Source organism: Lonchura striata, chromosome 11, assembly GCF_046129695.1.
Source record: "Lonchura striata isolate bLonStr1 chromosome 11, bLonStr1.mat, whole genome shotgun sequence".
NCBI classification, from domain to species: domain Eukaryota; kingdom Metazoa; phylum Chordata; class Aves; order Passeriformes; family Estrildidae; genus Lonchura; species Lonchura striata.
The window spans coordinates 11,496,657-11,521,450 of NC_134613.1; the positions used below are offsets into that span (position 1 = coordinate 11,496,657).

The 24,794-nt window shown below is 37.3% G+C and overlaps 1 protein-coding gene across 2 annotated transcripts in view; it reads left to right on the forward strand.

Moving 5' to 3' along the window:
* NEDD4 (NEDD4 E3 ubiquitin protein ligase) overlaps positions 1-21,755 on the forward strand; it is a 51,587-nt gene extending 29,832 nt beyond the window's left edge. For both annotated transcript variants that reach the window (XM_021537405.2, XM_021537404.3), the window contains 24 exons: positions 1,968-2,018; positions 2,816-2,877; positions 3,183-3,285; positions 3,960-4,129; positions 4,669-4,786; positions 4,923-5,090; positions 6,901-6,966; positions 7,552-7,671; positions 8,060-8,266; positions 9,400-9,477; positions 9,734-9,788; positions 9,878-9,936; positions 10,782-10,847; positions 12,086-12,315; positions 12,856-12,977; positions 13,076-13,146; positions 14,757-14,852; positions 15,867-15,940; positions 16,096-16,156; positions 16,731-16,790; positions 16,885-16,992; positions 17,586-17,682; positions 19,825-19,897; positions 19,976-21,755. In XM_021537405.2, the coding sequence (XP_021393080.2) occupies positions 1,968-2,018; positions 2,816-2,877; positions 3,183-3,285; positions 3,960-4,129; positions 4,669-4,786; positions 4,923-5,090; positions 6,901-6,966; positions 7,552-7,671; positions 8,060-8,266; positions 9,400-9,477; positions 9,734-9,788; positions 9,878-9,936; positions 10,782-10,847; positions 12,086-12,315; positions 12,856-12,977; positions 13,076-13,146; positions 14,757-14,852; positions 15,867-15,940; positions 16,096-16,156; positions 16,731-16,790; positions 16,885-16,992; positions 17,586-17,682; positions 19,825-19,897; positions 19,976-20,078 (2,418 nt within the window). In that variant the 3' untranslated portion in view covers positions 20,079-21,755. The remainder of the gene's footprint in view (positions 1-1,967; positions 2,019-2,815; positions 2,878-3,182; positions 3,286-3,959; positions 4,130-4,668; positions 4,787-4,922; positions 5,091-6,900; positions 6,967-7,551; positions 7,672-8,059; positions 8,267-9,399; positions 9,478-9,733; positions 9,789-9,877; positions 9,937-10,781; positions 10,848-12,085; positions 12,316-12,855; positions 12,978-13,075; positions 13,147-14,756; positions 14,853-15,866; positions 15,941-16,095; positions 16,157-16,730; positions 16,791-16,884; positions 16,993-17,585; positions 17,683-19,824; positions 19,898-19,975) is intronic.
* The last annotated feature ends 3,039 nt before the right edge of the window (positions 21,756-24,794 follow it).

The following is a 24,794-nucleotide window of genomic DNA, read 5'->3' on the forward strand; positions in this document are numbered from 1 at the left end:
GTCCCACATTCCAATAATTTATTTGGAAGGCATGTTCCACTTGAAGATTGCCAAGAACTTTACAAATACTAAGCCTTTTAACATGCCTAAGGTATGTGCCATGCCATTAAAAAAAAAAAAAAAAAGCCTCATAGGCAAAAATGATATATATTTTTTTCCTTAATCCTGTGGTCCATAATAACACAGAAAGTTTTCCTTCTGTAGTTCAGGGAAGCCTCCACAGGTATGAAACCTGTTGTAGCTTTCTATCTCAAATGAGTTTGTGGATTAAAACTGGATGTTTTGTATATATCTTCATTTTTGTTCCCTTCAGATCAGAACATTTCATCCATGCTGCAAACTGAATTTGAAGTGATGTGTCTCCAAATTTCTGGTTTTTACCACCCATGACAATCTAGTTGTGCTTTTTGAAGGTGTAAAAATTAGAGACCCATGTGAGACACTGATTCTCCAAATACATGTATGATTTAAACACTAAATGGTTGAACTTAGGACAACAGAGCTAAGGCAAAAATAATTACTAAGCCAAAAAGAACTGCTTCAAGAAATACCTATACTTTAATATCAGAGGGACCAAAAAATGGATAGGATTGGGCTGGAGTTTTAAGGCTGTAAAACATTTGAATTGAAAATGGAACTAAGTTTTCCAGAAGAAAATTGGAACACATGGTTTTGCCTTGAGGTGAAGGAAGTAGATTTTAGCAAGCTGAAGAGCCTTGTGGTGAAAAGTTTTATGGGTAAACATTAAAATTCTGGGGTGATTAGTTTGAATAAATGCAACAACAGATTTAGAAAGAATAGGCACCAATTTTTTTGTTAGCTAGAAAAATCAGGAAGCCTAGAATTTCAGAGGTTGCATGAGCCACAGAGTTGAAGATTTTTACAGCTTCTTACTCGGTTTGTGCAAAGAAGTGTGGTCTTGTTTTAGTGGGGGGGGGGTGTGGGGGGTGGTTCAAGCTTAAGCTTATAAATACCTCAAAAAAATTCCATGCTGGCCTGAGTTTATTCCACAGGCACTGACAGGTCTTCATGTTAAATGACCCTTATAATACATTTGCTTTTGTGGAGGTTCACAAAGGTTTCCAAATCATTAATTAATTGAAGCAATGTAGCACATGCTCCAGTAATCCAGCAAGAAGTCAAGTACTGCTGTTGGTGATTATTGGTGAATACTGAAATTACCTGTGTAGATTACTTAAATTGTAATTTCTCTGGCAAACAAAAATCCATGATGAAAATTCAGGCGTGCAGCCATACTTGAATTGCTGTGTTTTGTCAGTCCCTGTCCTGGTGTGGCAGTTGCTGAGTTCATAGTCTGGTCCCAGCTGGACAGTCCAGACATCCAGGTCAGGTAAAATCTTTTGTATGGTCATTGATAAAATTAAACCCTGCAATGTGTGTAGACAGAAGGTAGTTTTTCATAGTTCTAACAGATTTTCATGCCAAGCTTGGGATCACTGGAATTGCTGGAACTTCCAGAGCACTTACTACAGATTATACTTACTTTTGCTTCTTGTTAGCTTTGACAGTAGTTGGATGATTTGGAAAAGAAAAAAATGTTTATACATGTCTGTTTTAAACAGCTGCCTCGGTTTATGGAAAATGTTGGGTGCTCCTAGGAGGAGGGTCCTTTAGGACAGTGTTTCTACTGGAGATACTGACAGTCTCAGTCCTGATGCTGAGCAGCTCTCCTGTTTTGTTAACATTAGCCTATATAATTTAGCAAACAGCCTAAATCTCCACCTCCAGCTCCCTCAATTTTTGTTTTGAGAAAGGCAGAACTGTCCAAGGCTCTCCATGTTGGGTCAATGAGAGCTTGCTCTGTACAGAACAATTACTGCCTATAATTCAAAAGTGCCTTCAGGTTCTAAGAAAGCATTTGTGTGCTGTCAGGGTGTGGGAGACAATGTTTTTAAAACACTTTGCAGCTTTCAACTTTCTGTGGTGTTTGTTTTTGTTTTCTGTAGACTCGAGATGATTTTCTTGGACAAGTGGATATTCCTCTTTATCAGTTACCGGTTTGTATTTTTTGTTTATTTTTAAGACTACAAAAGGGAAAAAAATATTTCTATATGCACTCTGTTAGTCATCTAAGGAAGTTAACAATGCTGGTAATAAAGTGATTAAATTCTCCTGCTCTGTGGGCTCTTTGTTTTATTTTGTAGATCTATTTGAGATTTTCAGTGCTGATATTTATAAAACAGTGTAGGTTACCTTGTTTTTCAATACTGGAGTGCTTTTCCATAGTTTTACAGTCTCAAGAAGATATTGTAATTATTTATCATGTCTTTAAATATTTCCTTAAAGTCTGTAAATTTATTTTTACTGTTCTTTATTCACATAAATAGATACAAAAAAGAGGGTAAGTGGGAAATAGAGCTACTGTGGCTTTGGTCAATTTTTTCCGTTTCTTGTAATCCTTTTGCAAGACAGATAATCAGTTGTGAAGAAATATTAAGAACATCAAAATAAATAAGCTTTTTAATTTTCTTCTGAAGTCTCAAAACATTAGCAGATAATAACAGATTTATCAGAAACTTTCTTAAAAACAGGGTATCAACCATGGCAAACCCTTTCCAAGAGCAAGTGTTTTGTTCTGTAATGTGCATGGACACTGAAAGGTAGTTGTTGTTTTCTTGAAACAGAGTATTGGTCTGACTGCTAAGATTAAAGCTGGTATTGCTGTTACTGTACCTGAACCTGTAATTTAAGTTTTAAAATGTTATAAGGCCTTTAAAGAAATCAACTTTAAATTTCTGATAGTTTTCTTTGATTTCAAGTGATTGTTAAAGATTTTTCTTGAAAAAAATTCCAGACAGAAAATCCAAGTATGGAGAGACCATATACATTTAAGGATTTTGTTCTTCATCCAAGAAGGTAAATACCACATGAAAATTCTGATTTTTATATCTAAACAATGCTCTTATGTAATTAGTTGTAACTACATATGTATTTTCTAAGTTTTTCTGTTTCCATCAAAGAAATTTGAGTAGCTATTTCTAAGATACTGATGTTCTACTAAAAGTCAGCATTATTTCAAATACTTAATGTATTCAGAAGTCTGAAGCCTCAGTGGTATTATAGAACTTAATTAATGTACATTATAATCCCGTAGCTGTGATTTTTTCAGCTATTTTGTTTTACAAGTGCACAATAAGATAGTTTTATTTTCTCTTCTGCAGCCATAAATCAAGAGTTAAAGGCCACCTCAGATTAAAAATGACTTACTTACCTAAAAACAATGGGTCTGAAGAAGAAACCACAGAACAGGCTGAAGAATTAGAGGTGGGGAAAAATGTGTTTATTGCTGAAAAATGTATATTAGTAATCACTAAGCTATAAATAGTGTTTTAGAAACAAACCAGTCAAAAGTGATTGCTTGTATTTCATGCATACAATTTAAAGTGGTTAAGTCTCTGTTGTAGGTACTGTTTAATGTTGTTTGACCCCAGACAGACACTAACATCTCTCTGGTTTTAGAATTTCAACTCTATCTAGCCCATAGGGACATTTTGATCTTGCCTACCATATATGTGTGATCTTTTTAAGCACATTCAATGTAGATTAATTGATTTCTTTTCCAGACTTAATTCTATTCCAAAGCATTACCACCTTTGCTGTTATTAAACTTTGTTACAGAAGGGTGTGTTCATCTGCCTCATATACTCTCAGCATATGTATGAAATGACAATATTTAAGCTTTTAATGTATTCTGTGAATGCTGTTTATTTTCCTGGAATTAACAACTTCTGGTACTAATATATTTAAGGATCTTGAGTTAAAAATAATATTTCTGCCTGCATAATATGCCCTGTCTTTTTTTAGGAATAAGCACACTAAAATCAGAGTCAAATTTACTGGCTTAAGATGAACTACACCTTAAAAGGGGGAGTGGCTTGAAAAATTAAGATGTTTTCCAACTTTGATAGTATTAAAGGTAGTTATATTATGTCTTTCAGCCTGGGTGGATTATATTGGACCAACCAGAAGCTGCTAGCCAGCCACAACAGCAGCAGCAGGAATCTCCTCCACTGCCTTCAGGCTGGGAAGAAAGACAAGACATCCTCGGCAGGACCTACTATGTCAATCATGAATTCAGAAGAACACAGTGGAAAAGACCAACTGCACAGTAAGTCTTCTAGCCTGCAAATTCAAGTCTTATATTAGCTAGTGTAATTCACCCTAGTTACATTGAAAGCAAGGAGAAATAAAAAGTGAACAGGTTCAAAATTAATAGAGAGCTGTCCCTCACTTAGAAGCCCTCATGCAGTGGTCAGTGGCTAGTGATCATTTTGAATGTACTGTGCTCTGGAAGTGTGTGTTCAAACAGAAACTGGTTGCAGTTGAAGAGATAACTACAGGTATGGAAACTAAATTTTTCTGTTTTCAGCCTGTTTTTTTCATCCCATCAAGAACTTTGTTAAATTGTTTACCTTATATTTTTTTTGGTTACCCCACCCCAGAATGCTGCCTGGTTCTTCAGCTTACACTTCACATTGACATGAATTTATTAGTCTTAAACAGTTTACATTCATTTATGTAGTCCAGACTGTTTCTTTTTCTTCTGCCAAAATGACTGTGATGTATGTTTTTGCTGTTAGCCTGGCTTACTGTTGAAAGATAAACTCTGGCTGCTGTTTGCTGACTTCTCCCACCCTGCCCCACCAGGGACAGTGTGGCTGTGGCAGATCTTGGCAGTGTGCAGCTGGAGGCCCAGCACGTGTTCACTCATCGGCGACAGATATCCGAGGATACAGAGAACACAGACAACAGAGATTCCCCTGAGGTAAAACTATGCATCTGAAAATATTTCCGAAATGCAAGTGATTTTTTTAATCTAGCATACTCAAAAAGCTTGTCTTAAACAATTGGAACCTGGAACTACTTTTTAAAAAATTTTTCCCTTTGTTTTCCTTTTAAAGAGCTGGGAAATTATAACTGAAGATGAGGCAACAATGTACAGCAGTCAGAATGTTCAAATGCCTCTCTCGCAGAGTAGCTGTGATATACAGAGTCATCTTGCAGAAGAATTGAATAACAGACTTACTACCTCTGGAAGTCCAGCTACTGGCCAGTCAACAGCCAACACTGTAAATTAATTTTCTACTTGTTCTGATTGAATGATATTCATAAATACATTATTTAGGAATTATATTTTAATTATATTTTTAATTTTTAGTATTTTAATAAATTTATTTTTAATTTTTAGTAATGATATTTTTAATTTCACCTGAAATACACACACTTTAAGAATAGTTTTTTACTGTAGAATCTCATCTAAGCAAGCATTTTCTTCCTCCCTGCTTTGCTTATATGGATTTCTGCCTGAGGTTAAAAGAGATTTGTGTGAGCTATTTTTCAGTCTGTAAATCTGCCTCTTAGTCTAGAATAGTAGAGTGCTGAAAACTACGAGTGAAAAAAATCTATCTGTATCTTGAAAGCTTATTTCTAAGCAAGTTGTGCTATGGGAGTTACTTGTCCAATTACAAAAAGTTCTAAGATTGACCATGTTTCATTCTGGATAGTGGGATAAGGTTTTATGATTGGGTTGTGTAAACCTGCTGCTTCCTTAGCAGTAAAATGGGGAGCTTGCTATAGAGTTCCACTGCCCTTGTGCCAGCTGTGGAACTTACCGGACCTCTGCATGAGGCTGTTCAGCTTGCTAACCCAGCAGAAAACTACTCTCCCCAGCTCTGCTTTTTTTGCAGTTTGAGCAACTGAAACAGCATGCTAGGTTGTCTAACAAATGCTACAGTAGCAGAGGGAAAACAGCAGGAACATGTAGCCAGGGTGAAACTCGACTTTTTGGTGGTGTGGTAGCAAGCAATTAAATAAGCTCAGCTGTCCTGTGAAACCTGAGCTCCACAAACAGCCTTGTAACTTGATATGTGAGTGAGAAATCCACTGTCCATTGAGGAAAGCCTTTAGAGGTGACCCAGGCCATCTAGTCTGTTAGATTTTGATATTGAAATAATCATTAGTTTGTGTGATGTTAAGAATGCCCTTCCAAACGTAAATTTGGAATTGACAATGTTTATCTGAGTTTGTACAAATGTATCACTGGTGTTGCTGGAAACAGTCAAGTGAGAGTAACAAGACTTCACTTGATCTCTGCTGTTCAGCATTCAGCGGATAGCAAAGAAACTGTTATTTCAGCTTGCTTGGGTGGCCTGAGCAAAGAAAGAAGCAGATGTTCAAATTATTTTCAGTCAGCTAGAATGGCTGTCTTGGCTTTTTTCACCTGCATTACACCTCACCCCACCACCAAAAAAACTTTAGAAGTTAATAATGCTTTTCCTTTGAAGTACTTCAGTAGTATGTGGATAGGGGAAAATCCTTCAAATAGTTTTGGAAATTCTAGAGCAAAATTAAATACAGGTGCCTAATTAAATAGCAAGTGAGATCTAAATGTGACTGTAGGTAGGAAGGTGGTCACTTAGGCAAAGTCCAGGGATTTAAAAGCTCTTCTCAAATTGGTTATCTCAGATTCTCATACCTTTTCATTATTGACCTAATTTACTCTCTGGAAAGTTGTGTTAGCTCTGCTCTGTTGCAGACCTTACTGACAACACAAAAAGTTCTGTACTGTAAACTCAATTGTACTGTAACTACTTGTAATTAATGTTTTACATGCCAAAACATATATTGCTAGAGTATTTTAAACTTTCACAAGCCTCTATCATTCTAAGATTATAATAGACTCTGTGAATTTGATGTTTCTAGCTGTTAAAACAAGAATTTAAAAAATATGATATTAAATCATGTTTCAAAAGAAATACAATACTTTGGTCAGGATGGAAACTGTAATAGCTTGAAGTGTGATAACCATAGTTGGCTGTTTGCTGCCATCCTTAAAGCTGCAATAATACCTAATGTGTCATTCCTCTCCACTCCTTCAAGAACCATTCCAGCAGAAGAGGTAGTCTGCAGACATACAGACTTGAAGAGCAGCCTGCACATCCAGTGGTAAGTCATTTTTCAAAAAACATAGGCTTTTAGCTGTGTTAGCTGCTGACATTTCAAATGAGACTTGGCCTTCCTTGCCCGGCAGCTGTCCTGACAAAATGGCAATTATGGGTCTAATTGAGCTTTAAAATTTTCACGTTTCAACTTTGTTTAGCATTATCTTGATGCATAGCCTGCAGAAGGAAGTAGTCTTGCGCTGATGATATGAGTTCCGTTTTTCAAATGGTTTGCCTTATAATTGTTTACTTCTGATTAAAAGCTATACCACATTCCACTATGCTTTTATGGTGACACTTCAAACTGATCTCGTAGCCAGAAGTACTAGGCTGGATCAACCTAATGGAGGTATATAAATAAATCTTTTAATGCGAGGAGTTTGAATTTTGTATAAACAAATAAATAAAAATCTGTTACTTCATACTATTCAAAAATTACTTAAATACTTCTTATCTATTTTATCCAGCTAATAAAAGTAATGAACCTTCTAGAATATAGTTTTGTTGTTTTAAATTGAAAGGAAAACCTTTTCACAGTAAGTTTCATAGTTTCTTTAATTGTTTTTTGTCTGTTACCACTAATATTTAGTTACTGCCTACTTCATCTGGATTACCCCCAGGCTGGGAAGAACGACAGGATGAAAAAGGAAGGTCGTATTATATAGATCACAATTCTAGAACCACTACCTGGATAAAACCAGTTGTACAGGTACTGCCTGTCTTCAATTTACTGATGTTTGTATTTACTGAACTTTTAAAACATGTTGTATGATAGAAGTGGAGAGACATCTTTGAAATAGAACATGCGAAAGGCATAAACTGTGAAGTATCACATAAAATATCTGAGAGATTGCACAGACAGTTAGCAACAGTGATGTTTATAGCAAGTCACCCTTCTGGAGAGTGGTAGCTGACTTTAGGAGGTTAGGCTTCTGTAAACCTTCAGCACAATCAGTAACTTTTAGTCAGTGTGGTTGATGTCATGAAATCTGTCTGGGACTTGCTTTATGAAACTGTCAAAAATACAGGTTAATGGAAAAAAAGATTGCTTTACAGGGCTTTGATTTGATGGGATGTTTTTTGGTCATTTACTGTAGATTGCTGCAGAAACAAGTCAGGTGTCAGCTGCACAAAGTATTCCTATAGGAAGACAGCCACAAGCGACATCAAGTGATTCATCACAACAGTCTTCTCAGCAGCAGCCTGAAATGGAGCAAGGATTTCTCCCTAAAGGCTGGGAAGTGCGACATGCACCCAATGGGAGACCATTCTTTATTGACCACAATACCAAAACTACAACATGGGTAATGGAAAACTCTTCTCATGAACTGAAATTGTAGTTCCTCTTGAGTCAAAACTTTGCTGCTTTCAGCAAACTTCTGTGTGTTTCTTTAGTGACAAGATTGCTGTGTCTGTTCAGGAGCATGGTTAGATCATGGTTCTAATTAAGCCAAGATGGGGCATTCAGTCCCTGTACAGACCATGGAGATGGACTCCATGATTCTTGTGGGTCCCTTCCAACCCAGAATATTCTGTGTGAGTCTGAGTGATATGTAATAAAAATACCAAGTTAATTATAACTTGCTAAGTTATAATTATAACCTGTCATGGGTAGAAGATTATCACTTTTGCTAATTATATTGGTACTTGAAGGTTTAGGAAGTTTTTTCCTCTTTAGAAGGAGGAAAAGAGGAATCTGCTTCTCAGATGTAAGCCCTCCTAAATGACATGGCAGAACTTGGTAGTTTGTAGGAGCTGTTCACAGAAATGAGTTATTTAAACATACCTTCAACAGGAAATCCATTACCTTGACTTTATCACAAGGCACAACACAAATTTCTGTGAATGCTTAGAAAAGCCGACCAGGTGCAAGTACCATATGGATGAGGGAGCTGTACAGCTGCAGTTCCACAGAGGGGCACTGCACTCCACTTGGCAGTGCTATTAGATGGGCTTAAGCATCTCTAGAGTAAGTCAGTGTTACTGTCAGTTGAAAGGGAAAGAGAAATGCATTAAATTCATTCAAAATGAGTATTCTTTTCTCCAGGTTGATGAAAAGAACTCATTTAACACAACGACCTTCATCCTAGATCCCACAAAAATCCCCAACCTATCAACCAAAAAAACAAGCAACCCCACCAAACCCAAAAAGTATGTGTCAGAAATCATGTGGAAGGAGTGATTTGACTCAATTACACAAAAATTGAGTTGAATGAGGGATTTATATTTATATGTAAATAAAATAAAGTGAGAGGTTATTAGAAGATCATTGTAAATTACTGGAGGACTGAGAATCCACAAGGATTCCTCTGGCTGCAGAATATGCAACCATTACCTAACTGTTACTAGGTATATTCTTGACAAAATAATAAAGACAAAAAAATTACGAACAAAAGAGCAAAGGGATTTTAATATGCTGCTTGTTTTCTTTTCAAAGGAAGATCCAAGACTGAAAATTTCTGCTCATCCGAGGAGAAAGACTTCCCTAGATCCAGTTGACCTGGGTCCATTACCAGTAAGTAAACCATTCTGTACTTGTTTTGCAGATGAAAGAATTTAACTATTTAAATTAACATTATTGAAATTTGCACATGAGAAAATGCAGCCTGCTTTTTTCCTACAAAAAATACTGTTTTGAATTTCAGTGCTGACAGTAGTTGGGGGAGGAATGCCCATAACTGCAGATCATGTTGAGTTCTATGCACGCTATATGATCAGAAATTTGTAATAAAAATCTAATAAACATGTGTAATAAGATTGTCTTTTTACAGCCAGGGTGGGAAGAGAGAACTCACACTGATGGAAGGATATTCTTCATAAACCACAGTATGTACAATGTAGCATTCTTCCCTACTCATCACTTTATTTGTGAACATTATTTGAATTAATGGAACTAATTTAAAATTTTCTCACAGATACAAAGAGAACACAATGGGAGGATCCTCGACTGCAGAATGTGGCAATAACTGGACCAGTAAGCTTTCCTAATGTAGATTTTCATGTTTTTCAGAAATACTGTTGATAGATAAACTTGTCATTTATCAGTTAGTTGGTCTAGAAAGTGAAACCTTCAGGGTGTCTGAACAAAGCATTTTTGTTTATTTTTAAAAACTGTTTAGAATGCTCTCTGGGGAAATGGTCTTTAAAAGCCAGAAAGAAAAAGCAGTTTCCATGGTAGTAAGAAAGTTTTCTTATAGACGGGGGGGGGAGGGCTCTGTAGTGTGTGAGGAAGTTTTATTTATTTCTTGTCCACACTAGCTCAGTTCATTAAGTAAATTCGAGAAAAAAGAAAAACAAAAAAAAAAGGGCTTTAAGAGGAATTAAATTGATTTTCAACTGAAAAATAATTATCCAGCCTCAATACTTAATCTGAAGTGTGAAATTACCAGAACTAATTGCAAAGATGGTTTGCATTATAATTATAGATGGGTTTTAGTGTTCAGCTGATATCTGTGTTTATTAATAGCCTGCATATGTAAACAACCTTCCCTGTCCATGGAAAACAGAGGTGTTTGTAGCCAGGTCTCTCATGATCCAGCAGGGAAATGGATGCGTTATGGACGTCACCAAAGGCATTTTGGTCACTTTGATCGGGGCCACTCGGGGATCTCAGGCAGTTACATCAGCTGGTGGGGAAGAACTGCATAAGTTCTGTGGTTCTGTTCTGAATACAGAAGTGCTTTTCATTCCTTGCATTTATAAATTGGAAATTTCCCCTGGCACTCAGTAAAACATGTATTCCTGTTATCTCAGAATTTAAATGGGTTGTCTGTTTTTCACAAGACACATGAGACTTTTTTTTTCTTTCTCCCCCCAAAGGCTGTGCCTTACTCCAGGGACTATAAGCGGAAATATGAATTTTTCAGAAAGAAATTGAAGAAACAGGTGAGTAATCAGTAGGAATCCAGCAGAAGGTTATGAAGTTTAGGCCCCTCTACAAGGAAAACAAATTTAAAAGGAAGGTAAATTTACTGTCTGATCACAAATATATTTGTGAAGCACCAACTTCATAACAATTAGCATTTGCTTTAACAGCAGGGTTTGTGACTTTATGCACTAATAAAGACTGTAAGCAATCTAATTTAAAAAGCAGACATTCTCAAAGGTTAAAATGTGATGAACCTGAAAGTAAGACTGGCAACAGAAAAGTTTGGAAATCACTCATCAAGCATAGAATAGTTTTTGAAAGTCAGAATGTGGAAAGTTCTCAGAATAGATTTTAGTCTTTCTATGTAGAAATCTCTACTGTCATAATCAGGCTGGATGACTGCAATAAATTGCAGTCAGCCTTAAAATCTGAAGTTTATGGATCTTGTTTCCAAACTCTAGTTTGAAGTGGCAGTGCCAGGTATATTTATAACATGTAGCATAAAAGACTGTAAATAGCATCTGGACAGCCAGATAACAATGAGTCTGCACAAGTTCAATCAAATTTTACATCCTTGGGAGATATTTTACATATGTAATAATAGCCTTTGAGTTTAGATCCATGCTTGACCTTCTGCCTGCCAAGTCTGCCTGTAAATTATATATAATTATATATGCACCTTGTTTTTTGTGTTCCTAGTAAAGCAAGATTGACATTCATTCAAACGTTAGTATCTGAATCTGAGATAGAGAGTTCAGCCACACGATACAATTGCGGTAGTTTGAGAATTAACTATATCTGTATTTTGTCTTAAGTAAGAGAATGGGACACCTAGGCTTATAGGATATTGAACTAGAAGGTGAAATAAGTCAGGTAAAATGGTTCCAGATAATTCTATGTGTCAACTGTGAGCTGTTTTTAATCAAGTGTGTAATATGATAAATGTTCAGTGTCAGAGGAGACTCCATGCCTTGCTGCATGCAGAGCAACTGCCCGTATGCTGTTACTAGTAAGAACTTACTTTAACTGTATTTTCTTAGCATGAAATAGAAGTTAATGTCTGAAATTCTCTTTGCTGGTTGAATTGTAGATAAATGGAGCCTCTTTTCAAGCATACTGTGTTATGTTTCCAAGTTATGTAAGGAAACAGTTTCTTTGCCCTCTTTGTCTATTTTCAGAATTTGCATATTCTGCAAAACTATAAGATACTGGGGTTTGTTTTATTAATCTTTGCTTTCATGTTTCTCTTTTTTAGAGTGATATTCCAAATAGGTTTGAAATGAAAATTCATCGCACAACAATCCTTGAAGATTCTTACAGAAGAATCATAGCTGTAAAAAGAGCAGATTTCCTTAAAGCAAGACTTTGGATTGAATTTGATGGTGAAAAAGGTTTAGACTACGGAGGAGTTGCTAGAGAATGGTTCTTCCTTCTCTCTAAAGAAATGTTTAATCCTTATTATGGATTGTTTGAATATTCAGCTACGTAAGTATTACCACTCTGGAAGATGTGAAAACTTAGGAAGAGCTCTCCTACCTTCTTTAAAAATGGGGTTCCTGCTGCCCTTGCAAATGTATCAGAGGGTTTAGTTGATAATAACTGTAATAATCTGCACCCAGTTGACAGAAGAGTAGTGTGGAGACAATACTTGTAGAGCTTTTATACAGCAGTATAACATAAGCCATGGCATTTTTGCATGGACAAGCATGTGCTTGCAACCATCTCCTGCATACACAAGAGGCAGTATGTAACCAGTAATTCAGAGAATGTTACTCTGCTTTAAAATGAATGGAAGTTAATCCTGCCTCTTTGGTGTATCTGTAACTTAATGAGGTAGTTAATGGTGGTTGTTTCTGATATACTAATAGTCTTCTATTACATATTGTTTAATATTAGATATCATCATGAAAAGCAATAATTTATCAAATAAGTGATGTCTTTCAGATCTTCAAATGTGACACTGGTCCAATAGTACAACATTTTTGTTTTTCTTTCTCTTCTCTGTTCCCTCCTTCAACTCTTCAGAGATAACTATACTCTGCAGATCAATCCGAACTCCGGACTTTGCAATGAAGATCATCTCTCTTATTTCAAGTTTATAGGTCGTGTGGCTGGAATGGCTGTTTACCATGGCAAACTTTTGGATGGTTAGTATTTATCTTATGTAATGTGATATTCAGATTAATACTGCATGTGTTTTGAGTCCTAAGTTGTATCTGTTAACTTTATTTCTTCTTCTTTAAAGCCTTTTTTATTCGTCCTTTTTACAAGATGATGCTCCAAAAGCCAATAACACTACATGATATGGAATCTGTGGTATGTAATTTGCTTTATCATGTTGACAAATTTAATGTTGATTTATAATTTTTTATTAATACCTATATCCTTAATGACATTTTGAAGGTTGAAAATTCACGATTCAAAGATATCTTAGGCTATATCTTCTATAAGTCTGTAAGTTGTATAGGAATTAAAACTTTCAATGAAAATCAAAGACCTAGACCTCAGGTTCAAGTCAGTTAAGCTGTATTGAAAACAATAACTGTATTTTCTTAGCATGAAATAGAAATTAGTGTCTGAAATTCTCTTTGCCAGTTGAATTGTAGGTAAATGGAGCCTCTTTTCAATTATATTATGTTGTGTTTCTGAGTTATGTAAGGGAACAGTTTCTGTTCCCTCTTTGTCTATTTTTAGATTTTTCTGTGATGTTTTCCTAAAATATTTTAGACACTGAGGTTGTTAAAATGGAATATACATACTTTCAGGATTCCTATCTTAACCTGTTTTTTAAATTAGTTTTTTTTCGTGATTATGTAATTTAATTATTTCAGAGACTGAAAATATTTGAGTGATAGTGTAACATTTTTAGAGGAAAAACATGTCCCTTAGACTTTTATTGTTTGGTTGATTCCCTAATAATGGGTCTTATCTGGAATGCTCATGGACAAAGTGATTTTTATTCTATCTTTTTAATCTGTTACTGGTTTTGCTGCCCTTTAAGAATACAGCATGTAGTTGCTGTCTGTTTCTGAGTAATAGATTTATAGATGTGTCCTGATATTTTTTTGTTTTGATTTGGATTTTGTTCAGTACTCTAGAATGATGGAATGGTTTGGGTTGCAGCACCCTTCCACTAGAAGGGTGTTGCTCCAAGCCCTGTCCAACCTGGTCTTGAACACTTCTAGGGATGGGGCAGCCACAGCTTCTCTGGGCAACCTGTGCCAGTGACTCACCATACTCACAGGGAAGAATTTCTTAATATCCAAGCTAAATTTACCCTCCTCATCCTATCACTACACTCCCTGATAGAAGGTCTCTCACCATCTGCTCTGTAGCTCCTGTATTGATGCTGGAAGGTCTCCTGGAGCCTTCGCTTCTCCAGGCCAAGCACCCCCAGCTCTCCCAGGTTGTCTCCAGAGCAGAGGTGCTCCAGCCCTCATAACATCTTGGTGGCCTCCTCTGGACTGGCTGCAGCAGCTCCATGTCCTTATGCTGGTGGCCCCAGAGCTGGGCACAGCTGAGTAGAGACACAGAATCACCTCCCTCAACCTTCTGGCCACACTGCTTTAGATGGAGCCAGGATGTGGTTGGCTTTATCTTAATTTTCATTTGCCAAGGTTCTTTGTAGTAATGCCTGACAATAAAAAGAAGATAAATAGAGGATGAGGGACAAGAGAAGAGTCCAAAATATATTGTTTCAGATAGTGCTATACCATCTTACCACCATTTTGCTGTTGGAGACATTTACATAGATTGCTGAGCAATCAGGTTTTAAAGGTCTTCAGAGCTTTGTACAACTGCAGTGTCTCTTTATCCAGTATAGAATTACCCTAAGCAGAAATGTTCGCTGTGCTGTCATGGAGCCTCTTGCAGTTTATAAGGTGGCTACTTTATTTAGTGTTTACTATTTTGTAATTTTCTCTTAGGATAGTGAATATTACAATTCTCTGAGATGGATTCTTGAAAATGATCCAACAGAATTGGACCTCAGGTTCATAGTTGATGAAGAACTTTTTGGTCAGGTTAGTATGTTCATGTAATCTGGAATAGAAAAAACATGGAACAAAATACTTGACCTGTGAAATTAGGGGATTTTATGTGTATGGTGTTAAGAAAACCCCTAAACCCCTTTGCTCACTCAGCTCTTTCCACTCATGCAGTGAGTGTATTTCAACCTGGTGTGATAAAGGACTTGGAAATAAGCAGAGCTTTAAAAAATTGTTTGTTTTCTTTTGTTGAATACTACTTGCATTGAAATGTTACTGTTGCTTTGAAGGCAACCAAGACTAAGATATCCATAATCCATTATTTGATGGGGAGTACAGATTGGGTTTATGTGATTGGCTGGAAAGGATGAGTTTCTTTAGAAACTGTTGTAATTACTTGGAGATAACATGTTTCCTTTCTCTTAAGATATACTAGAAACCTATAGAATAAACAAGTTTGTTATTGCATACAAAGCTGTTTAGGATAAGTCATGTAGAAATACCACAGGTCTTGAATAAAACTTCCAAATTGCCAGTTAGATCTAATGATAATAACCTTTATGGTCTTGTGTAACAACCATGATCATGAGAAGAAGCAATGAAAATATACATCCATGATAACTGAAAATGAGATATTTGTCTTCTGAGGTTCTAGTAGTATAAGTCACATTGTAAGAGTTTGATTGACTTACTGGGATTCTTGCTGAAGTGGTTTCTGTAATTGTTTCTCCTTGAGGTTTGGAATGAGGGCTGGGTCATGGAATATGCAGTTAGTGTGCCTTACTCTGCACCTGTGTGCAGTCTTGGGTGGTGTGCTATAGCAGGTCAGAAACAATTGAGGTTTCCCATTGCACCCCTTAATAATACAACTTTTTTTTAAAAACTGTACCACATTCTATTTATTAGGTGACCTGTGTGATTGTGACTGGATCCGTTTCTCATAGTTCTCAGATTTTGCAGTCTTCAAGAGTTGCATGAATTATCTAATATTAACATAGGAATTCTAGTATATTCACTTTGTTTAAGACCTGTTCTATGCATTGCATTTAGACCCATCAGCATGAACTGAAAAGTGGCGGATCAGAAATAGTTGTGACCAACAAGAACAAGAGAGACTACATTCAGTGAGTAGTGGCTGCTGTGTGCAGTGTACCTCAGTGGATTGCCCTCTAGCACAGGGGCTCTGTGTTAGCTTTATTTACAAAAGGAAGTTGTTGCTCTGTGTATAAATCACTTTTACTTTAAATGTGGTTTTGTTTGGGTTTTTGTATTTTTGCAGTCTTGTAATTCAGTGGAGATTTGTGAGCCGAGTACAGAAACAAATGACAGCCTTTAAAGAGGTATAGTTTTAATTACAAAATAAATTCTTCTAACAGTTTGTTGCATCTGCTAGTAAGGTCTTTTGGACACCCTGAAGACCCACTAATAATTTTGTTTAAAGTATAAAAATAAGGCAGTGATACTGTTTGCAGAGTTAGCTTTTAATTATTTCAGAGTTAAAAATATTTTGATATGTTTTTACTGAGGTGTTTAATTAATCTTGAAAAATTTGCTTATTTCTCAATTCTGACTGACAGCTTTAGCTGTAGAGCAAACTATTTAATGACCTCTGCAGAAATTAAACTTAATTATATTAGTTTGATTTAAACTAGGCAATTTACCCTTTTTTGTACAGGTTGTATTACATAGGTGATATTCAGACTACCATGCTTGTGACTCAGTGTTGCACAGAAAATATGTGAGAAATCAATTTAAAGTACTATAATGAAATTGAGGACTACTGGTGTCCAGACATCTGTATTTGATATATTGCTTTGGCTGTGTTTACCAAAGCCTCTGAATATCCTTCTTCATGACTAAAAATGCTAAAATAATGTTGTCTTGATTTTTACAAACCTCCCTCATCTTTTTTAGGGCTTTTTTGAACTAATACCACAGGATCTGATTAAAATTTTTGATGAAAATGAGCTAGAGGTAGGTATATCATGGAAAAGAAAACAAATTATGTTGAAACTTTAGTATACTGACTTAAACTTTGGTATTGTTTATTTTTTTTTAATCTGTGTAGTTATTAATGTGTGGACTGGGAGATGTGGATGTGGCTGATTGGAAGCTACACACAAAATACAAAAATGGCTACAACATAAACCATCAAGTAATACAGTGGTTCTGGAAGGTATTGTGAAGTTCTAATATTTTCTTATTGAAAACGTGTTCAAAAGCTGCTGCCTTTCTGCTAGGTTATAGTTTATTTCATTAAAAGGTAAGGTAAATATTATTTGACCATTAAAATTCCAGAGAAAGTAAGAAAACTAAAGATGAGATGCATGGTAAGAATGTAAATGCAATACTGATGATTGCTTCTTCCAAAAAATCCCTGTCTGACTGGGGTTAAAAATATTTGTGTAGGTTTTCCTGGCATGGTTACACTAAAGAGGTGTTAAACTTCTCTGTTTAATAAATTACAGGAATTTGGCTTCTAGTTCATAACATAAGAAACTTCAAAGAAAGTAGGGAGCCAAATCTTCAGCGGAAGCATTTTAACAGCCTGCTGAGCAGTAACCATACTCTTGTTGCAGTGCCATTAAAAAATTGTTGACTTCATAGCTTTAAGCAACAGGCAGAGAATTAGATGTATGTGTCACTAAAAAAAATGCATATGTATATCATAGATAATGATTTAAAGGTAGATACTATGTTGTATAAGTCTACTAGCTAAAAAACTTAATTTAAAAGGAAATCTTTAATTGTAATCATTATCATACCTAGGCAGTCTTAATGATGGACTCTGAAAAGAGAATAAGATTACTTCAGTTTGTTACTGGCACATCACGTGTTCCCATGAATGGGTTTGCTGAGCTGTATGGTGAGTGCTTAATATTATCTTTACAATTAAGTAACAAAGAACCTGATACTAACATTGTCCTCATGTTTGACTTCAGACATTGTCATTTTTTTTTCAAATTTTGTTTTAAAATTGAGTATGTACTGGCAGAAGAAACAAAGTTAGAGAAGAGTCACTTATATCACGTTTCCCATGTTCTATATGGGAGCATATTGTTTTAATTCTGGTTTTGGAAGTTTTTAAATGTATAGGAGTTTTCAAATGAATGTGGATTTTTAAAGTTCTCAAGAGCTGCAAAAATCCCTGTTTAACACATGATTGAGCTTGAAGAAAATTCTCAGTTATCCAAGATCTGATTACAAAGACATGCTGGCATCAGCAGTTAACTTCAGTTCCACAACTGCTTTTATCTGCTCACAAGCCATGGCTGTACAGATGCAGTTGTTTGTAAGGATATACTCCAGAAGGGACCACTGAAATGTCATGAGTTAAAGTCAGAAGAAAAGTACTGAAGCTGCAACATTGAGACTGAGACAAGCAGAGGACAGCAGGGAGCAAATTTCAATAGCAAAGCCAGAAAAGCCACTGTGGGCAGACTGCAGGCAAGCAGATAGAGCAGCCCACAAAGGGTGGGGATGCTTGGCTTAGGGGAAGTCTGTTCTCAGCTGCCATCAGCTATTATGTTTTCTGCTAGACTACTTTATTACGGCTAAAAGTGCTTGAGATGCTGTGCAAATGTCTCAATAGCCTAACTTGCCTCTTTGATTAAGCATTTCCTTTTTTATAAACATGACATTAATTTGTTTATAAAACAGAAAGATTGTGAACAAGACCACCCAACTTGTTTCCATGTCTTCATTTTCATCATAAATACTTGGTTTATTTTTTTCTGTTCCATCAGTAAAGGAGTTGTGAGTTGCAGTGGGCAGAACAGTGTGCTCAGCAGGCTTAGCCATGTGTCTGCTGCTGCACCTGAACCTTGGCACTGCTGGTGTTACATACAGCACATACACATTGCAGGGGAGCCCAGTCAGAATTCTGCTGCCTCAGGAGCTCTGCTTATTTGTCTAAGAACACTACTAGAGACAGAACTAAGAACTGATACAGTGAAAGAAACTGCTTCAGTTCTTGGCTTCCTTCTGCCCAGGGATTAGAATATATTTGAGCAGTTTTCTGTACACACTGGTTAATGAAAAATTCAACTAGCAGTTGTCCTGCACAGCTTTGTTTATTTCTCCTTCAGTTATTTCTGCTTTACTGTGGCCAGCATGCCGTCCTTACTAAACCCCAGTGACAATTATATTTCCTGTGCCTTATGTTTACAGTGCTGTATGTGGTTTCTCAGCGCCCGTGCTGGTGCGCGGCGCTTTGCTGCTGTTGCCTTGCCCCGGAGCCGCTCCCGGGCCGGGGTCTCCCTCTCGTGGCACGGCCGGGCGCTCCTGCTCCCCGAACGCCAGCGCTCCCACAAACCAGCCGCGCTGCAGCCCCGCCACACTGAGCAGACTTGCTCTGACATAGTGCACTTCCTGTCTTTCCCTTTTCTTAACTGCAGTCTTCTCCCAGCTTAAGGAAGCGGTTATAAAATACTCCTTACATCTACTTGGTGAGATTTGAGAAGTCCAAGAAACTTAGAGATGAGATGCTGTAAGACAGTTGTTGAAGGATAGAGGGAGCTGCAGCTGCCTTTGCTAGCCAAGAAATGTTCTCTCAAGTGCCTAAAAACATCCTGGGAGTACACATATGATAGCCATGCTTCCAAAAGTTCTCAGTTACTCTATATTTGTTGCTGCATAGGTAGGGTGGACATTGACTACTTTCTACCAGCTTATAAAACTTGGCACATGATGATAAACATGTATATGTTTTTATATGGAAAATTTATAAAATTGTCTCATCCAGAAAACTTCAATGCCAGCTACTCTGCATGTATATTTAGCTCTTAGGCTTCTGCGCTTAAGATGTAAAAGTCTCTTGAAACTGAGATATAGCAATAAATAATTAAAAATCAAGGGAATTTGGATTATTGGCTGTTACTTTCTATAGTCTATACTTTATTCAAATGTCAGACCTGGATTACAAAACCCCCAAATATGTAATAATTTGAATCTGTGGTTATAAAAGGATTTCATAATAGGGTGAAAATTGATGTGTTCTTTTCTTCAGGTTCAAATGGACCACAGTTGTTCACAGTTGAACAGTGGGGTACCCCTGAAAAACTGCCAAGAGCTCATACTTGGTGAGTATATAATTTAGATAAATTATGAGCTCTAGTAAAAGTGACAAAAATACTGAAGAGTTTTCATCTGTTTTTCAGCTTTAATCGCTTGGATTTGCCTCCATATGACTCGTTTGAAGATTTATGGGATAAACTTCTTCTAGCGATTGAAAACACTCAGGGTTTTGATGGCGTTGATTAAGACACAGACATAAATTAGGTTGGTCCAGTGCTGCAATTTCATTTTAAGGGTTTACAAAAAAATCTGAATTTTCCAGGGACTACCATTGTATTTAGTCACTTGGCTATTGAATCTTCATAGTATCATGTGTAAAATAACTAAGTATTAAAAATCACTAACTTTTGAAAACTTATTTTGTCATTTCCATAGTTTTGTGTATTTGCTGATACATTGGATCAGCCAGTGCCAAGTAAGTCAAAAACTAAAATGTTTTTAGCAGTTGCCTCTTGTACAATATTTGATACTGTCCTGCAGAAAACTACTAAAGTAAAGCTATGAAGAAATCTTTGCAGAGAACTTAAATTTGAGTTGATGCTTTAGAGGAGCAACTGAAATTGTTAAACTGTTTTAAAGAAAACCTAGCCAAACAAAAAAACCAACAAACTTCATGTATTACAATATAATTTGTGCTGCTTCAGGCTCTTTGCAACAGATCTGCCCAAAGCACCTTATCATTCAGCATATTAGATAAAACATTTGAAAACATTTGTTTGCAGAATACTGACTGCTGACACAGTTGTTAGACATCTGTTTCTAACTTGCTTTTGCTAAAACAGTGTACCAAACCCAAGATTTTTATATAAAACAGATAAGCAGCATAATTCTGAGCTTTAATGAGAAATTATATCCATTTTTTTGTTTGAATTTGTATACTGATGCTGGCTAATTGAGGGTTCATCACTTTTTGGGATAAATTTGTAGTTGAATGATAATATTTTCAATTCAGCCTTTTGCAACAAATTAATCTTAAAGTGAAATTTGTATGAATATCACTCAGTATTTAGTTACTGATAGTTAGAGGCCTTTATTATCCATTCTTGCAGTATTGCACTACATAACAATAAAGAACATGTTTACAGGGTTTTCTGGGCCAAATTCAGCAGTCTGTTATGTGCAAACTCCTCTGAACTGCATGGAGGTTATGCACATGTGATCAGGTGCAGAATTTGGTTCTGTGATATGTTTACAGGTTGCTAGTTTCTACAGATGCATTTTTATATTTTTTTCTCCAGTGTTAGTCTAGAAACCAAATTTGTTAATACAGTATAACCAAAGTCATAACCAACAATGTGCAATTTATTGTAGATCAACTTGTCCTATATAAATATTAGTTTGATTTCTTTTGTAAATGTGGGTCTTTTTTGTATTAATAATTTTTTTTTGAGCAAGTGCTGGTTAAAATGATTATCAAAGTTGGTTCTGAAACATAACAAATTGATTTGTATACCTGGCTTGCTCAAATTTTAACATTTTATTACCAATATGATCTGAGGAAATGACAGTACCTAGCTTTGGCCACCAAATTTCTGTTTAGTCACAGTCTTTATAAATATGCAAGAAGGAAGTGTAGCACATCTCTCTCTGAAGATATGTAAATTATGTAACAAGTGTTAATGGGTCTTAAGGGATATTTAAAATCCCACTTTGTTTTATCCTTTGACTAGGTCATTAGGACTGAGAGTATTACATGTAAATAAAGGTAACTTATACAAATTTCCCAAATCTATATGCAGTTTTGTAAAACGTGAATGATATATCAGTAAATCTGTATAGATTTGAATGTAGCAGGTTTTGTTGCATACTTTAAAGTATAAAATAAGAATCCTGAGAGCAGTAAATAAAAGTTTATTCTAATAAGTTGTGATTCAGTTCTTTGAAGTGCAAATCAGTAATCTTGAAATAGCAAGAATTGAGTAATTTTTGTACTCCTAGGCAGGCCATGGCAGTAGTTCCACCACAACATGCTGCTGCCATTGCAGAGTGAAGATGCAGCAGCGCTGTTTCCTGGTGTTCTGCTCCTGAGACGTGCAGCCTTGGGAAAGCACACATTGTGTTGTTATAGAAGCTGTGGGTCACTGTCAGCCTTAAGTGCATGGCCGGCCTAGAGACGCTGAGGGGAGGCTCCTCAGCAAGGAGGTGAGGCAGGGCCAGGCTCCTCCCTGCTCTGGGAACCTTCCTGGCAGGTGCACAGCTGGGTGGGGAGTGGAAGAGGGCCCTGAAACCCTGCTCCAGCAGCAGGGAGTGCCCAGCAGCAGGTCCTTTCTGTGGGCTTCAAACTGTTTGTGGGGAGTGGTGACAGCAGCTTGTGCTTAAGTAAAGGAGAGGCTGATGGTGCTGAGTATCAGAGAATGGCCTAGGTGGGAAGGGGGCCTTGAAGATCATCCAGTTCCAACACCCTGCCATTGGCAGGGACACCTTCCACCAGACCAGGCTGCTCAAACCTCATCCAACCTGGCCCTGAACACTTACAGGGATGGGGCAGCCACAGCTTCTCTGGGCAACCTGTGGCAGTGCTTCACCATCTTCACAGTAAGTTTTTCCTAACATCTAATCTAAACCTAATCTCTGAATTTGAACCCATTTCCCCTCGTTCTTTCACTACATGCCTTGCCCCATCTATCCTCTAAGTTACCTTTTGGTACTGGAAGGCCACAACTAGGTCACCTTGAAGCCTTCCCTTTTCCAGAACAATCCCAGTTCTCTCAGCCTTTCTTTGGAGGAGAGGTGCTTCAACCCTCTGGTTGCAGAGCAAATGGGGCAGGGCGATGGGAGTGAGGCAGCCCTTGTGGAGAAAAGGCAGCCTGAGCACAAGAGGCAGCCAGGGAAAAGCCAGTGAGGAATAAAAGACATGGCTCATATTGCTGGATGGAGTGAGGACTGCAGAAGGGGCAACAGGCTGGTGCAGACCCTTATGGGAACATCCTGGTCTGGACTTGCCCTGGCTACTCTTTGTCATGAGGAAGGGAGCCGGGTGGGTTTTGTAGCTTCTCAAGGAATTCTGGAATTGTAAACCAGGCTCTCACATCTGGAGGCAGGGCAGTGCAAGGAGAAGCAACCTGAGAGGCTTCTGTGGGGTGTCATGAACAGCCAAGCAAGGGTGCAGTCTTGGGCAACCAGGGACATGCTCTTTGGTATCTCTTGCATGTCCCTTGTACTTTTATTTTCTGCATATCATCCTCTGTATTCCCTGAAGCACATACACAGAGAGAGAGAGGGGGGAAACTCCAGAGATGCTCCTATGAACACCCATTTTTTTCACCAGAAACACAGTTCTGCATGTCAGCTGCAGATTTCTTACTGTGGCAATGCAGAGGAGAGGTTAACAGCTGCATCCTTGTGAGCCAGCAACCAGCTCTGTCCCACTGATTCCATTGTTCTTAACACCCAGGTGAGGTGCCAGCTGAGGGGTAAGGAAGAAAAGTTTCTCAGGTAGGTAAAGCTAATCTGCTGGGAAAAAGTGGATATAGGGTTGATGTTTAGTAAGAGACTTTTGCAGATCTGGTTAACACTGATCTATGAAGAGACTGAGATGAAAAAGATCTTGAGAAAAATGTGCATTATAGGACAGGGGATTGGTCACAACAGGAGGCAGAGGAATAGTTTACTTTTCTCAGCTTTAAAAAGGTCAAATTGAAAATTCAGGGGAGTTTGTGATTGAAGTTTTCAGGACTGCTCCAAGCTGGAGAGCTGTAAGCAAAACACTTCCCTCCTTTTGGTTGTGGCTTCTGCAGCTAGTACTGATTCCCAGCATCTTGTATAGAAACCAGAGGCTCCAGTGGAGGCTCTGCCTGGCATTTGGACTCTTGGCTGGGCTGGGAGTGGCCACAGGCCTCCCTGAGCACTGGAGATGGCTGAGCCAGGCCCTGGGGTCAGGGTGATGGGGCACAGCAGGGATGTGAGCTGCTGGCACAGGGGTTAGATATGTCAGGGTGGTGTGAAACCTCTGGGAAACATTTCAGGCTTCCCTAGGAAGTAAAACTATTCTTGTTGCATGTTTAATAAGGCTGGTGGTCGTGTTTATTTGTGTGTTAATTATTACATTTATATTGTAAAGGGTGTTTCTGAATAAATGGTTATGATGCTTTTGAAGGCAATTTATTTAGCCTAAAAAAGGTAAGTATATAGATTAACCTCAACAAAGACTTGCAGTAGAAACTTTAAAATTTCTCCTTTACTCTGAAGGTTATATCTGTGTAACTGCTCTGCAGTCTGGTGGTAGGGAAATGAGACTTTAGGCATGAAGGAGACACATTCAACACTCACTTGGAGGTATGGGGCAGTGGGTGTTGCTGGTTTTTCCCTTCAAAATTAATTTCTCTTAACAGCCTGGGTGTTACTTGTATCAAGTCTCACTTCTCGAGGCGGTGCAGGTGATTCCTCAGCATTCTGGCTGCATCATGAGGTAGAGCTATGGGTTAAGAGGAAGTGAAAACCAATAATCTCTATAGAAAGTGCCATTGAGTCTTCACTTATGCAGTTGGAAGAACACAGGACTTAAATTCTTTTTAATTAAAAGAAGTAAAATTTAATTCTAATTTTATTAAATTCCATTATTATTTAATATTATTAAATTTAATTTTAATAATAAAATTATTTTTAAATCACATCTGTAGCATATCAAACAAGTTGGGTTTTTTTTATTAGAGATTAGGACTGGTGCATAAAACCTGGGCAAAATACATGAGTGTACTACTACTTTTCCTTCTTTATCCTGTTTCTCTCTAACCTCACTATTTCATACATACAGTTACTTTGTAAGCTATATAGTGCCTTGACATCTGATTTGTACTGTAGATCCATAGCACAGTTTGGTGCTATTACACTAATTGATGACATCTTTACAAAAATCTGCACACGTGTCCTTGAAATCCATGGCTGCTTCTGGCATACTGTCAA